General features: G+C 35.5%; 1 protein-coding gene across 2 annotated transcripts in view; it reads right to left on the reverse strand.

Moving 5' to 3' along the window:
* Positions 1–25,987, reverse strand: part of CHIC2 (cysteine rich hydrophobic domain 2) — a 72,173-nt gene that overhangs the window by 41,406 nt on the left and 4,780 nt on the right. The window contains exons 2-3 of one of the 2 annotated variants that reach the window (XM_027600035.2): positions 8,133–8,187; positions 7,936–8,007 (exon numbers count right to left, since the gene is read on the reverse strand). In XM_027600035.2, coding sequence (XP_027455836.1) covers positions 7,936–8,007; positions 8,133–8,187 — 127 coding nt within the window. Of the gene's footprint in view, positions 1–7,851; positions 8,008–8,132; positions 8,188–25,987 lie in introns of both variants that reach the window. The other variant, XM_027600034.2, reaches the window with a different exon arrangement.

Here is a 25,987-nt window from a genome sequence, read left to right on the forward strand (position 1 = left end):
CTGGATTTTATTAAAATTTGAAATTTCTGCTTTTGAAAAGACGTTAGGGGATGAAAAGTCAAACCACTAACTGGGAGAAATCTTTCTAAAGCATATACTTGTACCCATAATATATAAACAATTCTCAAGACTCAACAATAAAGAAACAACTCAATAAAAAATGGGCAAAAAGATGGAAGATTTCAACAAAGAACATCCACAAATGTTAAATAAACATGAAAAGATGCTCAATGTCATTTATTACTAAGGAAATACAAATCAAAGCCATAATGATAACACTACACTCCTATTAGGATGACTAAAATTAAAAAGACTAACCATACTAAATGCTGGCAAGAATACAGCAGAAGAGACACTGCTGGCAATAGCCAAACTGTGGAAAGAGCCAAGATGTCCATCGACAGATGAATGGATAAAGATGTGGTATATATACACAATGGAATATTATGCGGCCATCAAAAGGAATGAGATTTTGCCATTTGCAATGACGTGGATGGAACTGGAGGGTATTATGCTGAGTGAAATAAGTCAATCAGAGAAAGACATGTATCATATGACCTCACTGATATGAGGAATTCTTAATCTCAGGAAACAAACTGAGGGTTGCTGGAGTGGTGGGGGGTGGGAGGGACTGGGTGGCTGGGTGATAGACATTGGGGAGGGTATGTGCTTTGGTGAGCACTGTGAATTGTACAAGACTGATGAATCACGGATCTGTACTTCTGAAACAAATAATGCAATATATGTTAAGAAAAAAAAAAGAAGATAGCAGGAGGGGAAGAATGAAGGGGAGTAAGTCGGAGGGGGAGATGATCCATTAGAGACGATGGATTCTGAAAAACAAACTGAGGGTTCTAGAGGGGAGGGGGCTGGGGGGATGGGTTAGCCTGGTGATGGATATTAAAGAGGGCACATCCTGCATGGAGCACTGGGTGTTATGCACAATGAATCATGGAACACTACATCAAAAACTAATGATGTAATGTATGGTGATTAACATAACAATAAAAAATTATTAAAAAAAAAAAAAGAGACACTGCTGGTAGAAATGTAAAGTAATAGCACCACTTTGGCAAATAGTTTCTCTGTTCCTTAAAAAGTTAAACAGATATACACTATATGATCAAGCTACTCTATTCCCAGAAATTTTTACTCAAGAGAAAAGAAAGTACATGTTTACAAAAAAACTTGAACAAGAATAGTCATAGCAGCTTTATTTATATAGACGAAAACTGGAAACACAAATGGCAATCAAATAATGTGGTATATCCACACAATAAAACATCACTCAGCATTAAAGGGAATGAAATACCACTGATCCAACAATGTAGATGAATCTCAAAATAATTATGAGTAAAAGAAACAAAAAAAGAGCACATATTGTATAGTTCCATTTACATAAAACTCTAGAAAATGCAAACTAATACTGCCAGAAAGCAGATCAGCAGTTGCCTGGGAGGGGTGGAGGGACTACAAAGAGACACAAGGAAACTTTTGGGGGTGATGAAGATGTTCACTATTTTGATGTACACATGTACATGTTAATTATATGACAAAACTCATCAAATGGTACACTTTAAATATGTGCAGTTTATTGTATGTGAATTATATCTCAATAAGGCTGCAAAAGTAAAAACAAAAATTGTAAAGATGTTATTAACAAAATATACTATATTTGAGGCCATAAGATAAAACAACACATTTTAAAAAATGAAATCACACAAAGTATGCTCCCTGACAACCTAGGAATCAGTAACGCAAAAGTGTCTGCAAAATTCCTAAATATTTGGAGGTTAAATAACACACTTCTTAATAACACATAATCAAAGAGGAAGTCTCAGGGAAAATCAAAATATTTTGAACTGAGTGAAAGTAAAATATGGAATGCAGTCAAAGCAGTGCTTTAGAGAAAAATTTTAGCTTTATATGCATATTATCAACATATAAAAAAGAAAACTCTCACATCAATTTCCTCTGCATCGATTTTAAGAAACTAAAAAACAGTAAACGGAATCCATAACAAGAAGAAGAAATAATAAAAACAAGAGCAAAAATCAATGAAATTGAAAAACAATTTTCTCAGTCCTGAGAAAATCAGGACTGAAGCAGAGTCCACTCTCATCACTCCTATTCAACACTTCACTGGAAGTCTTGCCCAGTGGAAAAAAAGAGAAAAATAAATAAAAGGTATGCAGATTAGAAACTAAGAAATATAACTATCACTATTCTCAGACAACATGGTTATTATCTACATAGAAAATCCTGTGGAATTTACAAAAACATTCCTGGAATTTAATAAGTGAATTTGGAAAGGTCACAGAATACAAAAGTTAATATATAAAAATCAATTGTACTTGTTATATACTAGCAATGAACTGGAAATCAAAATTTAAAAAACAATGCCATTAACAACAGCACTAAGCACAAAGAAATACTAACAAAATACGTGCAGGATCTGTATCCTATGCGAAATACTACAGAACACTGATGAAAAAAATCAAAGAAACCTAAATAACTGAAGAGGTATACCATATCCATGCTATGGAAAACTTAAGATGTCAATTTTCCCCAAAATTGATCTATAGATTCAATCCCAATTAAAAAAAATTTTAGACATAGTACTGGCATGCTGATTCTAAAATTTACACGGAAAGGCAAAGAAATTAGAATAGCCAAAACCATCCTGAAAAATAAGAACAAGTTTGGAATACACCCTACCTGATTTCAAGACTTACTATAGGGCTCCAGTCCAGTCATTAAGCGTCTGCCTTCAGCTCAGGTCATGATCCCAGAGTCCTGGGATCAAGCCCCCCCATCAGGCTCCCTGCTCAGCAGGAAGCCTGCTTCTCTCTCTCCCACTCCCCCTGCTTGTGTTTCCTCTCTAGCTGTCTCTCTCTCTCTGTCAAATAAATAAATAAAATATGGTATTAAAATCAAGACAGACACATGGAAATCAATAGAACAGAGTAGAGAAATAGATCCACATAAATATGGTCGACTGATTTTTGTCAATGTACAATGGCAATTTAATGAAGAAAAAACAGTCTTTTCAACACATGGTGCTAGAAAACCCATAGTCCTATGCAAAAAAATGAACTCTGACCTGTGCCTCACACCTATACAAAAACTGACTCAAAACGGGTCACAGATCTGAAAGTAAAATGCAGAAGAGATCATAGGAGAAAAAGTCTGTGACCTTGCTTCAGGCAAAGAATCCTTAGATATAACACCAAACACACAATCCATTTCTTAAAAATTGATAAATCAGACTTCATCAAAATCAAATTTTGCTCTGCCAAAGACATTAAGAAAATAAAAAGACAAGCTACAGACTGGAAAAATATATTTGGTTATTAACCTGACAAGGGACTTTTATATTCAGAACATATAAAGAACTCTCAAAACTCAACAATAAGAAATAACTATTTAAAAATGGGCAAAATATTTGAATACACTCTAACAAAGAGGTTTTACAAATGGCAAGGTGCTCAATACCATTAGTCATGAGGATAATGTGAATTAAAACCAGAATGAGATGCCCCCACATCTATCAGAATAAAATTTCTTAAACTAACAATACCAAGTCCTGGCAAAGATGCTTGAACAACTGGCACTCTCATATACTGTTGGCTGGAATGTAAAATGGTAGAGTCACTTGGGAAAACAATCTGGGAAGTTTCCTATAAAATTAACCATACAGTTACTATAGGATCCAGCAACCCAACTCCTAAAAGTAAAAACTTATGTTCACAGAAAAACATACATGTGAATATTTATTGCATCATTTTTTTAATAAAGATTTTATTTATTTGACAGAGAAAGAGAGCACAAGCAGGGGGAGTAGCAGCAAAGGGAGACGGAGAAGCAGACTCCCCACTGAGTAGGTAGCCCGACGCGGGGCTCGATCCCAGGACTCTGGGACCACGACCCGAGCCGAAGGCAGATGCTTAACGACTGAGCCATCCAGGCACCCCCATATATAGCATCTTTATTCAAAATCACCAAAACTGGAAACCACGCAATGTTCTTCAGTTGGAAAGTGGATAAACAAATTATGACACATCCATACAATGGAATACTACTCAGCAAAAAAAAAAAAAAAAAGGAATAAACTATTGATACATGCAATAAAATAGATGAATCTAGAATGCATTAACTAAATGAAAAAAGCTAAATTCAAAAGGCTACATATACTGTATAATTCCATTTATATAACAAGCTGGAAGAGGCAAAACTCTAAGGATAGCAAACAGATCAGTGGTTGTCAGGGTTTAAGAGCTGAAAAGACTATAACTACAAAGGGACAGCACAAGTAAGTGTGTTTTTGGAGAGAATAGTAATATATCTTGGTTGTGGTGATAGTTACACAACCGTATGCATTTGTCAAAAATCGTAAAACTATATACCAAAAATAGTGAATTTTGCTGTATAGTAAATAATTTTCAAAAATAGCTTATAACAATTTTTTTAAAAAAGGAAAGGCAATTTAGAAGAACAACAATGATAATACAGATTTAAAAACAATCTCTCCAGGGCGCCTGGGTGGCTCAGTTGGTTAAGCGACTGCCTTCGGCTCAGGTCATGATCCTGGAGTCCCGGGATCGAGTCCCACATCGGGCTCCCTGCTCAGCAGGGAGTCTGCTTCTCCCTCTGACCCTCTTCCCTCTTGTACTCTCTGTCTCTCATTCTCTCTCTCAAATAAATAAATAAAACTTAAAAATAAATAAATAAATAAATAAATAAATAAAAACAATCTCTCCAGAACAAGGTCAGTTCATAAAAAGGGACACTCAGTTGGAGATGGATTTCAAAATTAAGGGAGAAATCTAGTTACCCAAATTAATGAATAATGTCATGAAGGTGAAATTGCTGAGCTGATACTTTGGTATGCCTTTGGTCCTGGTTTGTCTTAAATATCTGAGACAATTCTAACCATATTCCACCATCACAAATGAGGGCAAAGGAAAGGTTCAGGGGCTAACAATCAGGCAGGGTTTTAGCCTTTATTTATACTAGTACCTCTCAATCAAGGGTTCTTATTCTTAACATCGAATACCTAGACAAAATTCTAGGAATCCATGAAAGTGGATGAAACATCTTTATTTTCACTGATCTCTAACTGAAATGTGGTATAGTTCCCTTAGATTATGAATGTATGCAACTAACTGTGGTAGACTAAACAGGACCTGTATCTCTATCACTCATAGAAATCAGATTTTTCCTATCACATCATATTACCGTAGATTCTTTGCTATCTTATTTTGTATGCATTAATAAACATTTATAAATAATATATTTGAGGCAACTTTTTAAGATTTTCTTTATTTGAGAAAGAGCGAGAGATGGAGAGAGAGCAGAGGGACAGGGAGGACAGGGAGAAGCACATTCCCCAATGAGCAGGGAGTCCCAGGTGGGGCTCGATCCCAGGACCCTAAGATCATAACCTGAGTTGAAGGCAGACACTCAACCAACTGAGCCACCCAAGGCGCCCCTAATTGAGGAGTTTTAGTACTTTGATAAGTTTATTTCATATAATCGGTTTCCTTTATAATCTCATATTCTTCATTTCATACATTTAAAATACATTAAACCTTTTAAAATACAAATAAAACATTATTCCAAGAGAGGGTTCACAGACTTCCCTGGAACACCAAAAGGATCCACGACAAATAAAAAGTTAAAAATCCCTGCTCTAAATGATCCTGCTCCCATCGTACACAGCACCACTTTTTTGAGGGTCTCTAACACCCTCATACATGCATGAAGTGTCACTCTCTCCATGGGTATATAATAGTTTATCCCCAAGACACGGAAATGCACAGCTTTTTATTTAAACTGTAATCATACTTGTTTGCACTCACTAGATAATAAAGTCCATATAAGATTAAATCATATACATACAAAGAGAGACCTTAGACTGAATACTGCATTGTTAAATGAAACGTACTTTCCGAAACTATAGATGAGAATAGCCTAAGAAAATCAATCTATCCTATGACTCAAATAAAAAGGAATTTAATGAAATCATCTGAAAAATGATCTCATATTGCTAAAAATGCATGGAAAAGAGTAAGAAGTTGAGTTTTATTTTATAAATCCTACACTGTGCACACATTGCAATATCTTGTTTTCTCATTTAAAAAGTAAAAAACAGGGGCGCCTGGGTGGCTCAGTTGGTTAAGCATCAGACTCTTGATTTCTGCTCAGGTCATGATCTCAGGGTCATGGGATCGAGTCCCACATTGGGCTCTGTGCTTAGTGGGGAGTTTGCTTGAGATTCTTGCTCTCCCTCTCCCTCTCCCCCTCCCCCTGCTTGCTCTCTAAATAAACAAATAAATACATAAATCTTAAAAAAAAAAAAAGGTAAAAAACAAAAGATCTCAAAACCTCAAAAACACTGGATCACACAGATTTCTAAAATAAAATTCTTATGATTCCTTGGGTTAAACAACAGCAAACTGCCAACCAAGTGGGATATAGCAGTTTTTTTTTTTTTAAAGATTTTATTTATTTTCTTGAGAGAGAGAGAGCACAAGTAGAGGGGAGGGGCAGAGGGAGAAGCAGGCTCCCCACTGAGCAGGGAGCCCAACTTGGGGTTTGATCCCCAGACCCCAAGATCATGACCTGAGCCAAAGGCAGATGCTTAACCAACTGAGCCACCCAGGCGCCCCGAGACAGCAGTCATTTAAACAATAAAAAAGCCCGAAGAGTAGGAGGTAGTGAGAGAATCTAAACTCCAAGAGCTGCAAATTCAATTGTGGATCAAGGGACAAATGAAAACCAAAAAAAAAAAAATTAAAAAAAAAATGTAGTCTGAAGATGATCTGGTCAGAAATACAAGGGAAAAAAATAAGAAATATTCTTGGAGAAAAATTACAATTACAAATATTACAGTAAATATTACAGTAAATATTACAAAATCAATTCTATTACAAAGGCATTATCTTCTTATGAATAAAATGTATAAGTTAAAAATTTTTTTCAGTAGTAATATATTGTTTATTTTACAACAGAAATCAAGGGACAAACAGAATTTGCTTTTCCATATTTCCTATCATTATTTGATGACAAAATGAAATGTAGCCACACAAACCATTCATTCAGTTTCAAAAGTATTTCATTTTTATACATATAGCTACCATACTTTTTTAAAACTTAACAAAAATGTAATGTGTTCCATCTATAACAATCTGCCATACAGAATCACTATGTACTCATCTCAGAAAACTTGTAAAATACAAAAAAAAAATTTCTTAAAAAGAAACCAGAATTCCCCATAGTCTTACCAACTAGAAATAAACATTGTAACCATGTTATTTCTTCTATGGGTACGACCTTATGTATTAGTAATAATGCTATTAGTCAATGTCTATTAGTTATTTGAACTATTTAGCTAATAGCTTTATATACACTATTTCATTTTATAGTTAAAACAATCCTATTCAAGCAGGTAGGTGAATAGTGCCATTTTACAGATAAGTCAACTAGAGATGACAGAGGTTAGGAAACCTGCCTAGAGTCACAGAGATAAGTGGTAGACCTGAACCCAGCATTCTCAATCACTATGCTATACCACCATAAATGTATATACAGAAAGAATGCTGTATTCTATTCTACTCTTGGGTAATTTCTTAGATCATAAAAATTATGAATTAAATTTATAATTAAATTTAATATAACAGCATGCAGACATGCCATAATTTTACTTAATCACTCCTCTACTGGATCAGATCATTTTTTATAGTATTCAGCATGGTGTGACTCATTCAGTACAAAAAATAAAAACTAGATAAATGCAAGACTTGCTTGTCTATTTCTAAATTTAAATTAAAATATATTAATTCAACTTACTCTTTTACTGAGGCAAATAACTGGCCACATACTGCAACCTAATGTGCAGCAGCAACAAAGGCAGCCACAAAGTAGCCAACGTACATTAACAGGAAGGTTCTTCTTAAGACAACTGTTAACTCTGTTGATGCTGGCTTTAAATTCTTCAGGAGCTACCTAAAGAAAAATTTTAAGAAATAACAATACTGTAATATCAATGTCAATAAACATGTCTCATTTGCATAATTATTTCTATAATTTGTTAGGAAAAAATAGTACCTAAGTAAATGATAGACACTCACTTTTCCGGTTAATGAAGAAGGGAATTCTGATTCAAATTTGTTGCTCAGTCCAAATCTATTTTTAAAAAAGAAGAAAAATATGTTATTACATGTCGTTGAAAAACAGCCATTTAACTTAATCAAAGGTCAAGTAAACAGATGCAACTTGATATACAGAGTAACAATGGAAGTTTGAGACACACTGTAATTAGCAATTTATGAAATGTAACAAGCAATCTTAGCAGGTGAATCAAAACTTTTGTATAAGAGGCTGAGAACACAGAAAAGAAATGACTTCTTTGTGGCTCTGTTTGTAAGCAAAATATTAATGTAATAGAAAACAACACAATTATCTAATTTGTAAAAATTACTGAGATTCTTCCAAATAAGTACTAGAAGGCTACGATCTCTGCTACTGATTATTCTTTAGGTCAAGAGCACGTGTTAACACTCAAAAAAGCAGTAGCATGTCTAAGAATGCAAGTTGATCAGTTAGCATTTTCTGAGGCCAGCATATCCACACTGTTGTTACAGCCAGAAAACGCTAAAAAAAAAACCCACCTAGAACAATGTGATAGCTGCGTGCCTACTTAAACTTACAAGTAATACAACACTTGCTATAAGAGCCCCCAAAGAAACAGAACTGAGGTAGTACATTTTAATATCTTTAAGCTTTTAAATGTCCGCAAAAATCATAAGGATTGTTTGGGCACTTGACTATTTCTTTGTGTAAGTTATTAGGAAAGAATAAAATACTCATGAACACATTGGTAATGGCAGATTGCACCTAAAAATAAAAACTGAGATATTTAAATATGACTTTTGTTGGATCCTGAAGCCAAAATTTTTGTCAGTTTTATTGAGATATACTTGACATATAACACTGTATTAGTTTAAGGTATACAACATAATGATTTGATACATGTCTATATTGTGAAATGATTACAATAAGTTTGGTTAACATCCATCTCCTCACATAGTTACAAATTTTTTTTCTAAGATGAGAACCCTTAAGAGTCACTGTCTTAACAACCCTTATAAATACACTGTACTGCACTTTAGGTAGCCTACACTAGTAAGAGGGATCTCCTGAGATACTCTGCCTCAAACAGCTGGCCAGGTCAGGGGTTTTTAACTCAACCATCAGTACAGCTAAACAGGGAAATCGAATTAACATGGGCTGTGCGAAAGCAGTAAGGAATGGCGGAGACGGGCCAAGTGGAGGGTATACAGAATGGGTGGGGGGGCGTCATGGGTCAGATTCAGCTGATTACTATCATATTAGAATGCAGGCTCACGTCTGAGAGATTGTATGATTTTCTTTCTCTAAGAGGAGTTGGGAAACCAGATTTCTATGTAAAATTTCCCATCTTTTTAAAATACTGTGCAAGGCAAACAAAACACTTCGGTGGCCAGGTTGTGGTCTATATCATTATCTAGACTTCCCTACATGTGGATGGTGGCATTGGAGACCATTTTATCATAATCTTAAGTTATTTTATACATTATTTTATAGCACTGAATGACATAAATAATGGATACTATTTACGGAAAAGATTACAATGCAACTACCTAAGTCCAAGCCAAAGTTCTTTTCATACTAAACATATACCTGCAACTGTTATTTTTCTACATAATTCTGGCATTAATGCCATTCTAAGACTGACAGACTCAATTCATTTTCTGTCTATATGCCTCACTGCAATGTGGTTCTACTTGCCCCAAGAGATAACTCACTTCCAACCTCAAAACTCCTGAAATGAGGAAAAGGTGTGAAATGCTAGGTGATAGCTCTCAGTGAAGTCTCTAGACAATGTACCTCCTTTTCATCTATTTCCCTTAGGGAAGAGGACAATCAACAAATGTTTACTGAGTATAAATTATAAATTTCCATCTCCAAGTATTATCTCCATTGGTCTGAAGGTTTTTTCTATGAATCGTCTCCATTTCAACCATGTTTATTTTTTAAAAGAACTTATTTATTTATTTGAGAGAGAGAGCGCGCACGCACGTGCACGAGTGGGGAGGGGAAGGGAGAAGGGCAGAGGGTGAGGGAAAAGCAGCTCCCTGCTGAGTAGGGAGCCTGATGTGGGACTCAATCCCAGGACCCTGGGATCATGACCTAAGCCGAGGGCAGACATTTAACCAACCGAGCCACCCTGGCACGCCTCAACCATGTTTATTATTTCAATTAACCATCTCCTTCCAACTGGTCTTTGAAATTTTTTAGAAAAGCAACAACCAGATACCTCCAAGTCTCCTCTGGTTTTTTTTGTTTGTTTGTTTCTGTTTTTTGAGAGAGAAAGAGACCACAGGCACGCCAAGCAGGGTAAGGTCAGAGGGAAAGAATCTTAAGCAGGGTCCATGCCCAGCACAAAGTCCAACCTGGGGCTCCGACTCATGACCCTGAAATCATGACCTGAGCCAAAAAGAAGAGTCCGACACTTAACTAACCCACCCAGGAGCCACCCTCCAAGTCTCCTAAATAGAAAAGTCTTCCCCTTTCATCCCAGCCATTAAGACATTTAACACAGATTAAATTATTTTATTGAATACCTATAGTTTGCTGCCATGTAATATGCTAAGTTGGAGGGAGCGGTCCAGGATGAGCTTAAAACCTAATTTCCTTTCTTTGTAGAGCCTGAATATTTCCTTATTGGCCATGTGATTCTTTACCCAGGAGCACAACCAGCTAATTAATTGCCCTGTTGTTCCTGCAGGTCAGGGCTCCTTTTAAGTCAGGCTAGTTATTCTTCAGAGTAAGAATTTAGAGTTCCAAGGACATTCACTCAGTTCCTCTTCAGTCATACTTTTTTGTTAAGTTGTATCTTAGGAACATATGGTAAACATTCCTCTTCCTTCATCTCACCCCCCAAAAAATGTCCCAAGAAAAATTACCCAGTGACAAGATTACCACTATATGAGAGTGTTTAGCTTTTCTACTAGCCATTAACTTGGTGCTCATGATTTTTCCATTTCCTTGCTTTCACTTCCCACCCACTGAACAAGAATACCTGGAACAAGTGTCAAGATAATGCTGTGCTTAAAGTCCTTGAAGTCTCCCCAGCCCATAGGAGTGAACCCCAACTGTACTCTGCTTTCTCTTTTAAAATCTCCAAACAACAGGGCACCTGGGTGGCTCAGTCGGTTAAGCGTCTGCCTTTCAGCTCAGGTCATGATCGCAGGGTCCCAGGGTGGAGCCCCACATCGGGTTCCCTGCCCGTCAGGGAGTCTGTTTCTCTCTCTCCCTCTACCCCTCCCTCCTGCTTGTGCTCTCTCTCTCTCAAATAAATAAAATCTTTAAATTTTTTTTAAAAAATAAAAAATAAAAAAATAATAAGAGACTGAAAGTTAACTAACCAGCACTACATAAACAAAAGAAAAAAATGATTCATTTAAAAATATTTGAGCTACCGCCTAGACCTTAAAAACTAACTTCAAAGCATATTATTTTAATAGGTTTTTTTTTTCTAGCTTTGAATGTTACTGGTGGAGATGAGCAATGGCTGTTAATTTTAACAGGTCTCCAGGGTACATACAGGCAATAAAGGCAGGAGAAGGAAAAATGTAAGGAGAAGTGGGGAGGGAGAAGTAGGAAAGGGAGAGAAGAAATAAAGAAGAAAGTAAGCACTGACAAAGTGCTACCAACAGTTATCTCACCATTCAAAACCTATTGTCAATCCATTTAGATGGTATAAAAGAAAATGTAGACATGTAGACGTGTGCTATATCTACATCTATGCCTATTACCTAAAAGACCCTTTCCTCAATTATGGTTAAAACACTCATTGCTTCAGAAATGGTAAAAGACTGAAACTTTTTTCCAAGAATGACAAATATGACAAGATAAAATACATTAAACTTAACCTATTTAACTCTTACCTATTACAAGTTTTCAAGTCTACCAGTACTTGAAGAGAATCCATTCAAATCACAACCACTGAACATCTTCTACATAATACTTCACGATAACAGGATCCTACAATAGAAGACCTATATCGCTTTTTTAAAAATTTAAAAAGCATGTACAAGGCCAATTTTGCTTTTATGTAATTTGAGGTAGTTTTGAAAGTTCATGTAATATACCTAGTAAAGCTTTGTAGAGAAACAGCAAATTTACACCTAAATCTAAATGCAATCTTCAGTCTTCTTTTACACCTCTCCCACCTTCTTCCATTTCACTGTCACCTCATTCCTACAATTCTATAGCTATAACTCAAAGTGTAAGCCACTCCAATCTGTTACCCTGCACTCTCATCTTTATCTAATTCAAATCTCCCCTTCCCAGGGGTGCCTGGGTGGCTTTTTCTTTTTCCCTCCCCTCTGCCCCTCCCACACATGCTCTCTCAAATAAATAAAATCTTAAAAAAAAAAAAAAAAGAATCTCCATTTCCCAATAGATCACTTTCCTTCCAAATTCATTTTAATATTTAACTTTGGTACCCCTAACCTGTTGATCTACTACCTGGATACCTCCTTGTATCTTCTCTTTAAAAAAATTTTTTTTCTTCTTCTTCAGTGTAACCAAAATTCTTAGAATGACACTCTTTCCTAGAAATTCTCAATTATAGCTCATTCCCTGGAAGTCCACTTTCCAGACTCTATCTTCCATGTTCGCGTAATACCTGACTACATTCTCTCTTTGCAGTCTTTATCACACTTATTATAAATATGTTTACAAGCCTAACTCCCTACTCTGATAAATAATGAGTTGTTTATGGGTAGGTATGGTATCTTAATTATCTTTACACCCCAAACGTCTGGCCCAATGCCTGATAAATACTCAATAAATATTTGCTGAATAATCAATTTCCAAAACAGAAAATATGTCTACACTCCACTAACTCTTCATTGCAAATTTTTACACCATTGTTCTCTCTTCCTCTGATGCCCATGATTTCTGTTCCTATCACACTGTTCCAAATCTCAACCATCATTTTCAGCCTTCCAGGTCACTCCCTCTGTGCTAGAGGTCCACAAAACTACCCTCAAGTTTGATGATTCACTAGGAGGACTCACATGACTCAGTATATAGTTGTACCCACAGCAAAAGGACACAAAGCAAAATCAGCAAAAGGAAAAGGCACATAGGGAAAAGTCCAGAGGAAACCAAGAGCAAACTTGTAAGAGTTTCTTCTCAGTGAAGACACAAGGATGTGCTTAATTCCTGCAGCAACTAGTTTTGACAACATGTATATAATATTGTCTACCAGGAATGCTCATTAGACACTCAGTGCCCAAGGCTTCCATCAAGAACTGGTAAACATGCACCCTCTACTTAGTATACCAAAATTCCAGATTCCCAAAAGGAAAGCAGGTGTTCAGTATAAACCACATTGTTTGTTCAAACAGTTTAGGCTCAGTGAACCCTTCCTATCAATTTTGGTAATACTGGGGACCCTCCTAAAGTCTAAGTTCCCAGACACCAGCCAAGAGCCAACACTGCAAACAAGTATTTCTAAGGGCAGCAGTCTGGAGCCTGCTATATTAACCCTTTTCTCTACACCTTCCTACTCTCTAAGGACAGTTTAGACCTTGTCTTCATCCCAATTAGATTTACCTATGTCTTCAACGTATTTACCATCTTCCTCAATGGAGGCAAGCTTCCCAAAAGCTAACCATTTGCTCCTGGTTGCATCTCCTCCAGTCTCCTCTGCAATCCACTGTATTGTTCCCTCTTTTGGGTCCTTACACATAGCCTACTAACCTGCATAAGTCTACCCAGTCTGAGAATCTGAACCACTATTTTCTTCTCCCTTAATGTATCCACCTCTTTTCCTTTTTCATCCAGCATCCTGAAAGAGTCCTCACATTAACTATCTTTATCTCACCTTTCATTCATTATTCAAACTACTACAATCCAGACTTTCATCAACCTTTCTTTACTGATGAGACCACTCAACGGAGTAGTTGAAAACAACTCTTTTCAGCAAGTCGTCCTTCTTAGAGCAGGCTTTCTCCCAGCAAAGAGCTTGAGTATTAGAGTGGAGAATGTTTTATTTGGCACAGGATACAGCAAATAACTCCTCTGCAATGTCTTTGATTTCTGCCAGACTTTTTGTATAGTATATGTATCTCCTATGTTATCAGTTTGCAAACTTCATTTTTTTTCACGATTTATTTTATTGAGAGAGCTTTTGTTTGTTTAATTCTAGGCCAACCAAAGAAATACTGACAGATAAAGTTTTAAGAAGATCTTATTTTATTAAATGTATAAGAAAAGGCACACTTCATATTTGTTAATGTAACTGCAAAATATCATCTTAAATGGTTTTGAGGTGACATAGGTTCCTTAGTTTTGATACTACCTTAGTTCCAATTTTGGGGAGTGTTTTGTTTTGGTTTGTTTTTTAAGTTTGGCAGGAAGTAGGGTCTGTTAACAATGAAAATGAGATACCTGTTTCACCTTAATTTGACATTATATTACTTTTTTCTATTATGCTCTACAAGTTTAAAGTTTTTAAATATGGCAAAAAATAACTTCCTTTATTCTAAATCAAAGTACAATTAGCCCTGGACAGGACCAAAAAAGCCAAATTTTATCGTATAAAATGACAATTTGATATGCCTGAAAGAAGAGCAATGGGTAGGAAGCTGAACTCCCTTCAGACCTAATAATCTAACACTGTATTAATCCAAAAAGCTGCAAGTAGCACTTAATAATTTCAAAAGATATGATTCAAGGTGGGTGGAATCTTAATTCAGTTATCGACAAAGATTAATCTATAAATAAAACTAAAAAATATTTGACTGAGCCTGGGTGGCTCAGTCGTTAAGCGTTTGCCTTTGGCTCAGGTCATGATCCCAGGGTCCTGGGATCAAGCCCCACATCGGGTTCCCTGCTCTGCAGTAAGCCTGTTTCTCCCTCTCCCACCCCCCCTGCTTGTGTTCCCTCTCTTGCTGTGTCTCTTTCTGTCAAATAAATAAATAAAATCTTAAAAAAAAAAAATGTTTGGCAAGAGGTCTTACAATGGAAAATATCACACACTGTCAGTGGAACTTCTAATTATTACCACCATTCCAGAAATTAATTTGGCATTACAAATATTTAGACCTTTGTTACAGTAATTTTTCTGTCAGGAATCTAGCCAAGAAAATAATCTCTCAAATCAATCAATCAATCAATCAATCAATCTTTTAAAAAATGAAGTTTGCAAACCAATAACATAGGAAATACATATGCTATACCATTAAGTAAAAAAGAAGAACTGCACATATACTGGGATATCAACTGTAAAGAAAAAGAACTTACAAAATAACAGAAACTTTCAAAGTACAACTTGATAATATATAAGAGTCAAAAAAATATTCATACCTTTTGACCCAGGTACTACTGGGTCAATTCTACTTCTAGAAATGTATCAGAAGAAAACAGTTACAGTTGGCACAGATATGTTAATGAATAATCAAGTCTTCTACAGTGTTATTTTGGTAAGGGAGTATTACACATTTTATTTGCTATTTCTTAAAATAAGATCTAATTTTCAGACGTATAGTAGTTGCTAAATAAATATTTTAAAAGCATTTTATAATACACAATACCATCGTCATAATCTTCTCTATATGAATCTATTATTTGGTATTAATTAGGTAATTTATCATAAATAAACAGGGAGTTTGGTTTCACTAATAGTTTTTCTAATATATTTCAACCTTTTCTATAATTCAAGCCCATACAATCTCCAGTCCTTTTTACTTCATTTTTAATTCTTCCATGTTCCACGCATCTCCTCCTATTAATGCCTTTTATAATTCACTAATGCATTGTTATTGAGTGGAATTACGTTTTGCTCTCATGATGAATTTTACCTTTTAAATACAGAACTGCAAGAATTTCCTTCAACTTGTTTTGCTTTGTGTTTATTTTTCTTGCTTCTCAGTTACATAAATGTCCTATAATTATATTCATTATATTTTGAATGAATATATATATATTCATTGAATATATGAATGAATATTGAATGAATAATATATATATGAATATAATTATTCATATTTAATTATATATTATATATTTATTATATAATAATTATATAATTATATAAATATAATTATATATTAATTATATAATTATATATAATTATATATATTTTATAATTATATATTATATATAATATATAAATATTTTTATATATATTATATTTTTATTTTTATTTATACACATATTATATATAATATATAATATATATAATATATATAATATATAATTATAATAAATATAATATATAATAATTATATATTATATATTATATAATTATATATATAAATAATATAATATAAATCATAAATAATAATTCATATATATGAATATAATTATATATATGAATATAATTATATTCATTATAATTCATATAATTCAAACATCAATTTGAAAAGACACTGTACATCTCAAAACCAAATATACTAGAGAGTAGCCTGTTACTCCGAGTGCCTGACTAGGAGCTCCCCTATACTCTGGTGAGTTAGACCACAAATGGGCTTCTTATCTAAGAATACCTAATCCCTGGGCTGGCTAGCAGCAAATGGGATGGCAAGGCCCAACAACCCCACCCAACTTCGACAACACTGACTAACTCAATCTGATCCTTTCTTGAGGTATGTAAATAGGAGACAATAGTTGATAACACGAAACTTAAACTAAAGCCAAGATACAGTAAAGCCATTAATAAGTACAAGTAAAGAATAAGCTGAAACCAAAAGTAAGCAGACACTATGAGACAGAGAGGAAAAGCAATCTGCCAGTTCACATTGCAACAGAAAAAGCTGGAACTGAAAGTAGGTAAGTCACTGTAACAGACCACTAGAACAGGGAGCAAAGGACACATGCTGTTGAGAAAAATAACAGAATAATTTCATAACCAGACTGCACTATATCCAAAAACAATAATATCCCAGGCTCCTTGAAGCCTGGTTGTACAATGGCAAAGCTTCCTGTCTTCCTTAGTGTCCATGCACTCTTACAATAAACTTCCACTGTCCACTGAGTGGTTCTGTTCTTTGAAATCTAATAGAGCCTTATATTTCATACTTTAAGAACTCGTAATGATACTGGCATATGTTCCCGATATATTAAATGAAAAATACAGAATACAAAATAAGTATGATCTCGATTTTTTAATAAAAATATTTACATATATGTAGAGAAAAATTTTAAAAGTTAATCCACCAAAATATTAATTGTGGTTAATCATAGGCAATAAGCTTATGGGTACTATTTCATTTTCTATATTTCCATGTTTTCCAAAATTCCTGTAACATATATTGCTGTTTTAAACTAAACGGGGGCTCCTGGGTGGCTCAGTCAGTTAAGTGTCCAACTCTTGGTTTCAGCTCAGGTGGTGATCTCGGGGTTGTGGGACTGAGCCCTGTGCTCACCAAAGAGGCTGCTTATCCCTCTCCCTCTGCTCCTCCCCCCACCCTCCCACCCCCGCTCACTCTCGCTTGCTCTCTCTCTAAAATAAATAAATAAAATATTCAAAAAAAATTCCTATTAAGAAAAATTTAATAAGGATGAGAAACAAATACACCAAAATATTAAATGACTTTAGTCTCTTGGTGATTATAGACAGTTTATTTTCTGCTTCACTGAGACATACTATTTCCCAGTTTTTAAATAATCTTTGTTTTTCATTATAATTAGAAAAAGGATTTTTTTTTTTAAGATTTTACTTATTTATTTGAGAGAGCACAAGCGGGGTAAGGAGCAAGAGAAGCAGACTAGAGCAGGGTGAGGGGCAGAGAGAGAGAGAGAGGTTCGAGAAGCAGACTCTCTGCTGAGCAGGGAGCCTGAGCAGGGCTGGATCCTGGGACTCCAGGATCATTACCGAGCTGAAGGCAGATGCTTAACCGACTGAGCCACCCAGGCGCTCCAAAAAATGATTTTTTTTTTTTTTTTTTTTAAAGAAAAAGGAGGGATGCCTGGGGGCTGAGTCAGTTAACCATCTTCCTTTGGCTCAGGTCATGATCTCAGGGTCCTGGGATCGAGTCCCCCCATCGGGGTCCTTGCTTGGCGGGAAGCCTGCTTCTCCCTCTGCCTGACGCTCCCCTGCTTGTGCTCTCTCTCTCTCTAACAAATAAATAAAATCTTAAAAAAAAAAAAAGAAAAAGGATTAAACCTAAAGAAAAAAATAGATGATTAAAGAGGCTTTGTTTTGTTTTTAAAAATTTTATTTTTAAGGCATCTCTACACCCAACATGGGGCTTGAACTCACAACCCCAAGATTAAGAGTCACGTGCTCCACTGACCAGGCCAGCCAGGCGCCCCAAAGGGGTTTTGTCTTTAAATCAGACTAAGGAAATACATGTGCAACTGACATGCCTAGATTTCAAAATAATTCTACTTTTAAAGTATATTGTAGAGTATATTCTTTAGGATTTTTAAAGTAAGTTTAAATATATAATAAGTATATTGTAAAGAATTTAGAAATTAAAGAGAAAGAAATAATTTCTAATTCACAACAGAATCTCAGAATCTGAGAGCTGGAAAAAAACAGTTATCATTTAGTCCAAACATTTCATTTTAAGATGAAAAAATTAAGAGAAGTAATAATATATAGGATCTAGTCTAGAGCCTTACTTTCCTGAACCCAAGCCTGGGGCAATTTCTACTACAGGACAATGCCTCTATAGTAACTCTCTCTGTAAGCATAAGAAAATGTTTATTTCCTTGAACTAGAAACTTCTAGACTGAGAAAATATTTAAGAATTGGAGGGGGAGGGGCGCCTGGGTGGCTCAGTCGGTTAAGCATCTGCCTTCGGCTCAGGTCATGATCCCAGGGTCCTGGGATCGAGCCCCACATCGGGCTCCCTGCTCAGCGGAGAGCCTGCTTCTCCCTCTCCCTCTGCCTGCCTCTCTGCCTACCTGTACTCTATCTCTCTGTCAAATAAATAAATAAAATCTTTAAAAAAAAAAAAAGAATTGGAGGGGGAAAAAACTTCTTTTTCCATCAAACAAATTACAAAATTAAAACTAGTACAAAATAAATGTTAACATTCTCATATGGATCCAGAAAAATGTTTTTCAGCTTTTCACATCTGTACCTAAAATCCAAAATATATAGGATTTATAAATGTTTGTGTTGTTGAATAATATAGAGAATGCATAAGTTTGTTGATTTGGTTCAATAAAATAAAAGAAGCAATTAAGCAAACAGACTCTGGAGCCAGCCAGACTGCCTGGACTGAAATCTTGACACTGCCATTTACTAGATGTGTCACTTTGAGCAAGCTAAGTTACCTTTTCTGAGTCTCAGTTTCCTTATTCATACACCGGGGACAATAATACTGCCTAACTCATTAAATAATATAATAAAGCACCAACAGTGGATGGCATAAACGCTGTATGTTGTAACTGCTTTTATTATTATAAAACAACATAAATGTCTGCGTTTTTATTATGGTTACCATTCTTCTAGTAAAGTGGGCACTATCATTTAATAGCCACTATGGATAACTTGACAAATTAGACAACGCCCAAATATCAATGACTTCACAAATACCCCCTTCAACCAGCTTACCAAATAGAATAGCCAATGATCAAATCGGCTAATGTTAACTGTGAAAGATTTTCCAACTTTTTGCCAACCTCTTCAAGATCAGGGAATAGTATAAAAGAAACAGGGTACCCAGGGAGGTGCTACATTTAGGAAAGCCAGGCACAACTAAAGAGTTACAAACTCTACAAGCTAATATGGGCAAGCATCAGGCCAGAAATCCAGGCAGGTGAGACAAAGGCTGAAAATGGAAGAACAATACAATGGAGAGACACATGCCCAAGTTCTAATCCTGATTCAGAAAGCAACTAGGTGTATTGTCTTAGGAAAACAAATCTCCCTTCTGACTTTATTTGCTTCAGGTAAGACAAACTGCCTCTCAGGGTCATATATAGCCCAAAGGTCAAATGGTATACCAAAGTTTTTAAATTTAAATTAAAAAAAAAATTAGCAAGGCTTTCTGAATTCACTATTTACAGGTGGGACAGCTGCTGTAAAATAGGAAGAAAGTTTAAAGCTTTATTCTTGTCAAAAAGTCTTCGTTTTTCTCCTTTTAAGAGAAGGTTGTCAAAAGTTTGTCTTCTTTTTCAAGTATGCCTCATCTCAACTTTCTGAGAAAGCAATTATAAAAAAGACTTAGAGTAAGGGGGACATGAATGAGTTTTAATTTTCAATGGGAGGGTCATTAAGAAGACAACTGTGAAAAGAAAAAAGAAAATAAGTGTGAAAGATCTGAAGGCGAATGAACTGGCCATTTGGGTATCTAGAGGGAATACACCAGAAAGTGGAATCGAATCGACCAGTGTGAAAGCCCTAAGCCAGGAGCGTGCCTAGAGAATAGAAAGGAGAACAGTGTTGACTAGAGTGGGGTAAACAAATCAAAGAATAGTAGAGGGGAGCCTGGGTGGCTCAGTCAGTTGAGCATCTGACTTGATTTCCCCTCAGGTTATGATCTCAGGGGGTCCTGGGATCCAGTCCCACCTCAGGCTACCCGCTCAGTGTGGAGCCTGCTTGAATTTCTCTCTCTCAATCTCCTTCTGCCTCTCCCTTCCCCTGCTTGCTCTCTCTCTCACACACTCTCTCTCTAAAATAAATAAAATTGTTTAAGAAAAAAAAGGAAAGAATAGTAGAAAAGAAGTCAGAAAAGTAACAATGGGTCAGATCACATAGGGTCGTGTAGGCCACTAAAAGGGACCTGAACTCTGAGGATGGGCAGCTTTGGGGAGGCTTGATACAAAAAAGAGACAGGATCTGATTTATGTTTTAAAAGGATCACTATGGGAGATGTACTAAGAAGTACTGTAAAGGTTGAGAGGCAAAGGAAGAAGGGAAAAGGAAAATTAAGTGTACAGCAGAAGAGAGATGATGACAACTCACACCAATAATGGAGATGATAAAAAGTGGTCAAATCTTGGATACATTTTAAAACAGAGCCAATGGATGATTTTTTTTTAAGATTTTATTTATTTATTTGTCAGAGAGAGAGAGAGTGCACAAGCAGGGGGAGTGGCAGGCAGAGAGAGAGGCAGGCTTCCTGCTGGGCAAGGAGCCTGACACGGGACTCAATCCCAGGGCCCTGGGATCATGACCTGAGCTGAAGGCAGACACTTGGACCAACTGTGTCACCCAGGTGTCCCCAATGGATGATTTCTTGACACCCCGGATGCAGTGAAAGAGAGAGACCTTAAGGACGTGTCAAAGATGTTTTTAGTCTAAGCAAATAGGATGCCAGATCAGCCATTAACTGAGAATAAAAAGGCTGCAGTTGAAACTGATTTGGGGAAAAGATTATGAAATCAGTTTTGAATATTTTGGATCCTGAGACACTCAACCTGTACAAATCTAGACTCACAGGATTTTATCTTCCTATAGATGTGACAAGACCTATAAACATGAACTAGATATTTCAGATTCAAACTGAAAACATCAGCTCTGCCGAAGACAAGTGAAGATAGCACTTATTTCCTAATGTTGAACTCTGAGCTCAATGGAATCAGCTTTTTCACTATTTGGGGGGATGAAGTCAACTATAGAAGAAATTAATAGATATTAATTCATAAAAGCCATGCTTTAAATTCATCTGGCTGCCTCAATATACATCTGAATATCGATGTGGCTGAAGGAAGAAGGGCTAGAACTGAAAGTGTACTGTGTTTACCCAGAAGATACAGAACCCCTGGAGTTGGAGACATTATATATGAATCTCAGAACACATCTAAAAATTTTACCTGTGTGACCAAATTCTGAATATATGGGTTCATCCACCTCTGTGAAAATATAATCTTATTAATAAACTAATGAAATCGAAGATTTAATTACTTAAATCATTTATTAATTCACTCTATCATAAGCCTCATCACTATATAATTCTATAATATTCTAGCATTAGAATTTTACTCAATTATTAAGATTACATCTTCAACTATTTACAGATGATTATGTATGTTGTTAAACAATGGAAGTTATATAAATCTATCCTGATTAAACTTCATGGTAGTAACCTCTGATGATATACAAATTCAACTAATCTAACTCTATCTAATTTATACATACGTTAGAATATTCTTCACACTTACATAAATCTTATGAGCAACACAATAATGATAAATTACGTTCATTTAAGAAATAATACACGGTTGAACTGGATTATAATATAAACTACCAAAAATATCAGTTTCAAGTGACATTTACAATAATTTAGAAAGGGTAGAAAAAGAAGGCTGGGTACACAGGAATTCCTTTACTAGACTAACCAAGGACTCCACTATAACTACAACACAAGATCAAAGAGAATTAAAAAAGGAGCTCTTGCAGGAAGCATATACACATACACAATCAAAAAAAAAAAATCAAAAAACAAAAAAACAAACCAAAGGTAGGTTACCCCAAAGTCCAACCAACTCTAACCTAAATAAGTTTAGGTCTACTTAGATGATAAGATCCTACATAGATGGCAGAATGGAGAAGAGCTTAAGGAGAAAAATCATTTGTCTAGGCCTTTGCGAGAAAATTTCAGCCCTTGTGTATTCAATTTAGTTTTCAGTGGAAAGACTTAAAAAGCACAGTCCTTTCCTCAAATCTAATAAACAGATCATTGTCAAACACCACACATCTTGTATCTAAAGGGTAAGACTTTACAAAGTTCCTCACTTCAAAATCTCTGATCTTGTGGGAAAGCCCCTTTCTCCTTCCGGCACACGCTGTTCCCTTGCGTGCTAACTGCCCTGTGGTAGCAGAACAGGAAATGCAGGTATGTCATCAAGACAGTCCCAGACAACAGTAAGGGCAGCCACAGTTCTCTCACCTGACTCCATACAAAGCCAAAGCAAAAACTATAAAACAAAACATGAGATGGGAATGAGAATGAGATGGAAATGGGGAAAGAGACGGCACATGCAGCCACTGCTGGCTTTCTAGACCTCGTGAAATTTGATGACTTAGAGACAGAACTCAAAACATCTCTTTTATCTAAAGACCATCACCATGATCTTGTCTCATCTAGACCATTCAATAGCCTCCTAACTATTCTCCCCAGTTTCACTCTAATTCCTCTACAATCCTTTCCTGCCCCCACTGAGCTCACCATCCTCATGTCAAGGCACCCTCCCCTTTACTCACTATATTCTGGCCACAGCATATAAGTAACCTTTCAGTTTCTCAGGCCAGCCAGACTTAATTTTGCTGTTCTCCACACCTGGGATGCTCTTCACAGAACCCTTTCATCGTTCCTAAATGTTACTCCTCAGAGAGCTTCTCCCTAATCACATTATTTTCAGTCACAGCACTCTACTGGGCTCCCTCGAAGCAATTTGCTCAAACATAATCTGTCTCTTAACTATAAGCTCTGTGAGGACAGGGTAACTAGGTTTGTTTTATTCCTAACTATGTACCTAGTGTCTCAAATAATACCTACCATAAAATTTAATAAACACTTGTTATATTACTTACCAGGAAACCTCAATTAAGACAGCTGATAAGGAAGGATTAAGCAAAAAAATTCTCTCAGAAAACAAGTATCCTAAAATCCAAGTATTAAAATTCAAGCATCTAAATCCAGCACTCAGAACCAACTTCTCTTACTTTATTCATAGTTCTGATAATGTTGCTTGTCTCATTCCCAACCTACAGTTCATCCATTAGATAGACAGAAAAAGGTAAAACAGAAAGGAAAAGCCCACACATGTGAATTTAAAAGGAAGTGCCAATTAGAGAAGATCGTCAAACCCCAAAATACCTCAATGACCCCTAAGAATATCACTGGGTACCAACCTGATAGTATCTGCTTTTGATTAAATGTTTCAACTCAATCGAATAATTCTGATTTATGCTCAGGGTCTTGTTTAAAAGGAGGAAAGCAAACGTTAACTTTTAGATGGATTTCCAAGAAAATGGTAAAGATTAGCCAAAAAATGTGCATGAAGGGATAAACACCAAAATAGGTAATAAGTAATAATTTGCTTAATGTCTACTGTGGGTCCATGACATTAAATTATTTTTGACTCCCACACCTAATCTCTGAGGTAGACATTATCCCTTTTGCAGATGAGAAAACTAAAGCTCAGAAAGGTTAAAGGTTACAGTTAGGTTACAGTTAGGAAATATCTGAGAATTAAAACTAATCTGCTTAACAGCAAAGACCATACTCTTTCCACATACCATCAACTGCTTCTAAATGTGTCTAATATGATATGAGAATCGCCTAAGCTCTTATTAAAAATAAAAATTCCTAAACTCTTCTTAAAGATTCTGACTGGGGATGTCAGAGCTAAGAAGCTAAAATGTGTATCTTTTAAAATGCTCTTAGTGATTCTGATAATTGGGCAAGTTTAAGAAATCTTGCATTGGGATTTAAGCTAGACTACCTGAACACTAAAAGTCTGCTTTAAGATCTGATCTTAAAAATGGATTCTGAAACAAATTATGAAAAGTCACAAAAAATCTTACACAGAAGATAACAAAGGACACTAAAAAGTATCTGTTGCTACATGTTATACTTAAAGTCTAATTTTATTGAGAATAAAATCTTAAGTAGCTTTATAGATTAGAAAGCAAAACCAGACACAGATACTATAGAGACATAAAAGGTCCCCTTCTGAGTACAGTTGGTCCAATATCCTGAGACTTTAACCTATCAGGAATATAAACTCAAGTTTGAGTTCAAGAGCGGCTCTTAAAGTAAAAATGCTATTCTTTAAAGAAATACTATTATTCAGAGTAATGTTATTTAGAATCATAGTATTTGAGTAATTACCATCATAAATAATTTCATATAACTTATTTTTCACCATTTAGTCCCTATATTCCACTTAGCTAGTCACATAAAATTTTAAGCACTAGTCAATTTTACATCTGTTAACAGGCAGAAATCCAACACTGAACTGTTTGGACTGAAACACCATGTAAATTTCAAACTCAAATACAGTAAAATTTTGGAAACTTCAGTTTACTACCACATTCCTCATTTCTTCAAGAAAGTTTACCGAGAAGTTTTAGTAGTTGGTCCAATTAGTTAGCATTTTTTTTCTTTGTATTCTCAAAAGATATGTTCAACAATGCTTTATTCTAAATCAAACTAATTTCCTTTCAAACGATAAGGAATAAGAAAAATCTCTGGGGGAAAAAATGTCTTAATTTTATAATCTCCCCGTAATTATCTAATTTTGTTTAAAAAAAAGAGAAGCCGTTTATCTTCTATTATTTTATAAGAGTTCTATTGTAAAATATTGTTTACCTCAGTAGGAGGTTCAGGAAGGGAGAAAAACAGTTACTCCGTTGGCAACTCTGACAAGATCCAAAGATGTATGCAATTACCTCATTTATTTAGAGAACATTTTAGGACTTATAATATTCCAGACACTGTATTAAATAGTGCAGAAAAAAGACCAGTAAATATAATTCCTGCCCTCAAAAAACTTTGCAGCTTTATAGAGAAACATCAAAATAAGGTCTTCAAAAATCTCAAAACAAAAACTTTAATCTTTAAAAATGGAATATGCCTTATATATCATGCTGGGTGGGGAAAGGAGGTGAAAACAGTAAAGTTAAAAAAACTGTTTAATCAAAATGATTCTGTTATTCCGGCAAATCATGTTCAGATCTCCTGTTGCCAAGTACAGCATCTGATAGCAGTCTTAAAATACTGATACATTTCAAGATAGACCATTTTTTATTAAATCTACCATTTGAAAGGTCAAGGTGTTCTTGTGATATCTCCTATGCAAAGATCTTATTGTGCCCCAAAGTAGTTTCCAAGTTTTTTCATTTTAAGCCACATTTCTAAATCTTTCAATTTTCCACAGCATACCTGAGATGAAGACAAGCAAAGAGAGTGAGTTCCACAGCCATTGGTAAAAACTGGTGCTGAAGGATGAGGAATTATTTGTG

The sequence above is a fragment of the Zalophus californianus genome, chromosome 2, assembly GCF_009762305.2.
Source record: "Zalophus californianus isolate mZalCal1 chromosome 2, mZalCal1.pri.v2, whole genome shotgun sequence".
Taxonomy (NCBI): Eukaryota; Metazoa; Chordata; class Mammalia; order Carnivora; family Otariidae; genus Zalophus; species Zalophus californianus.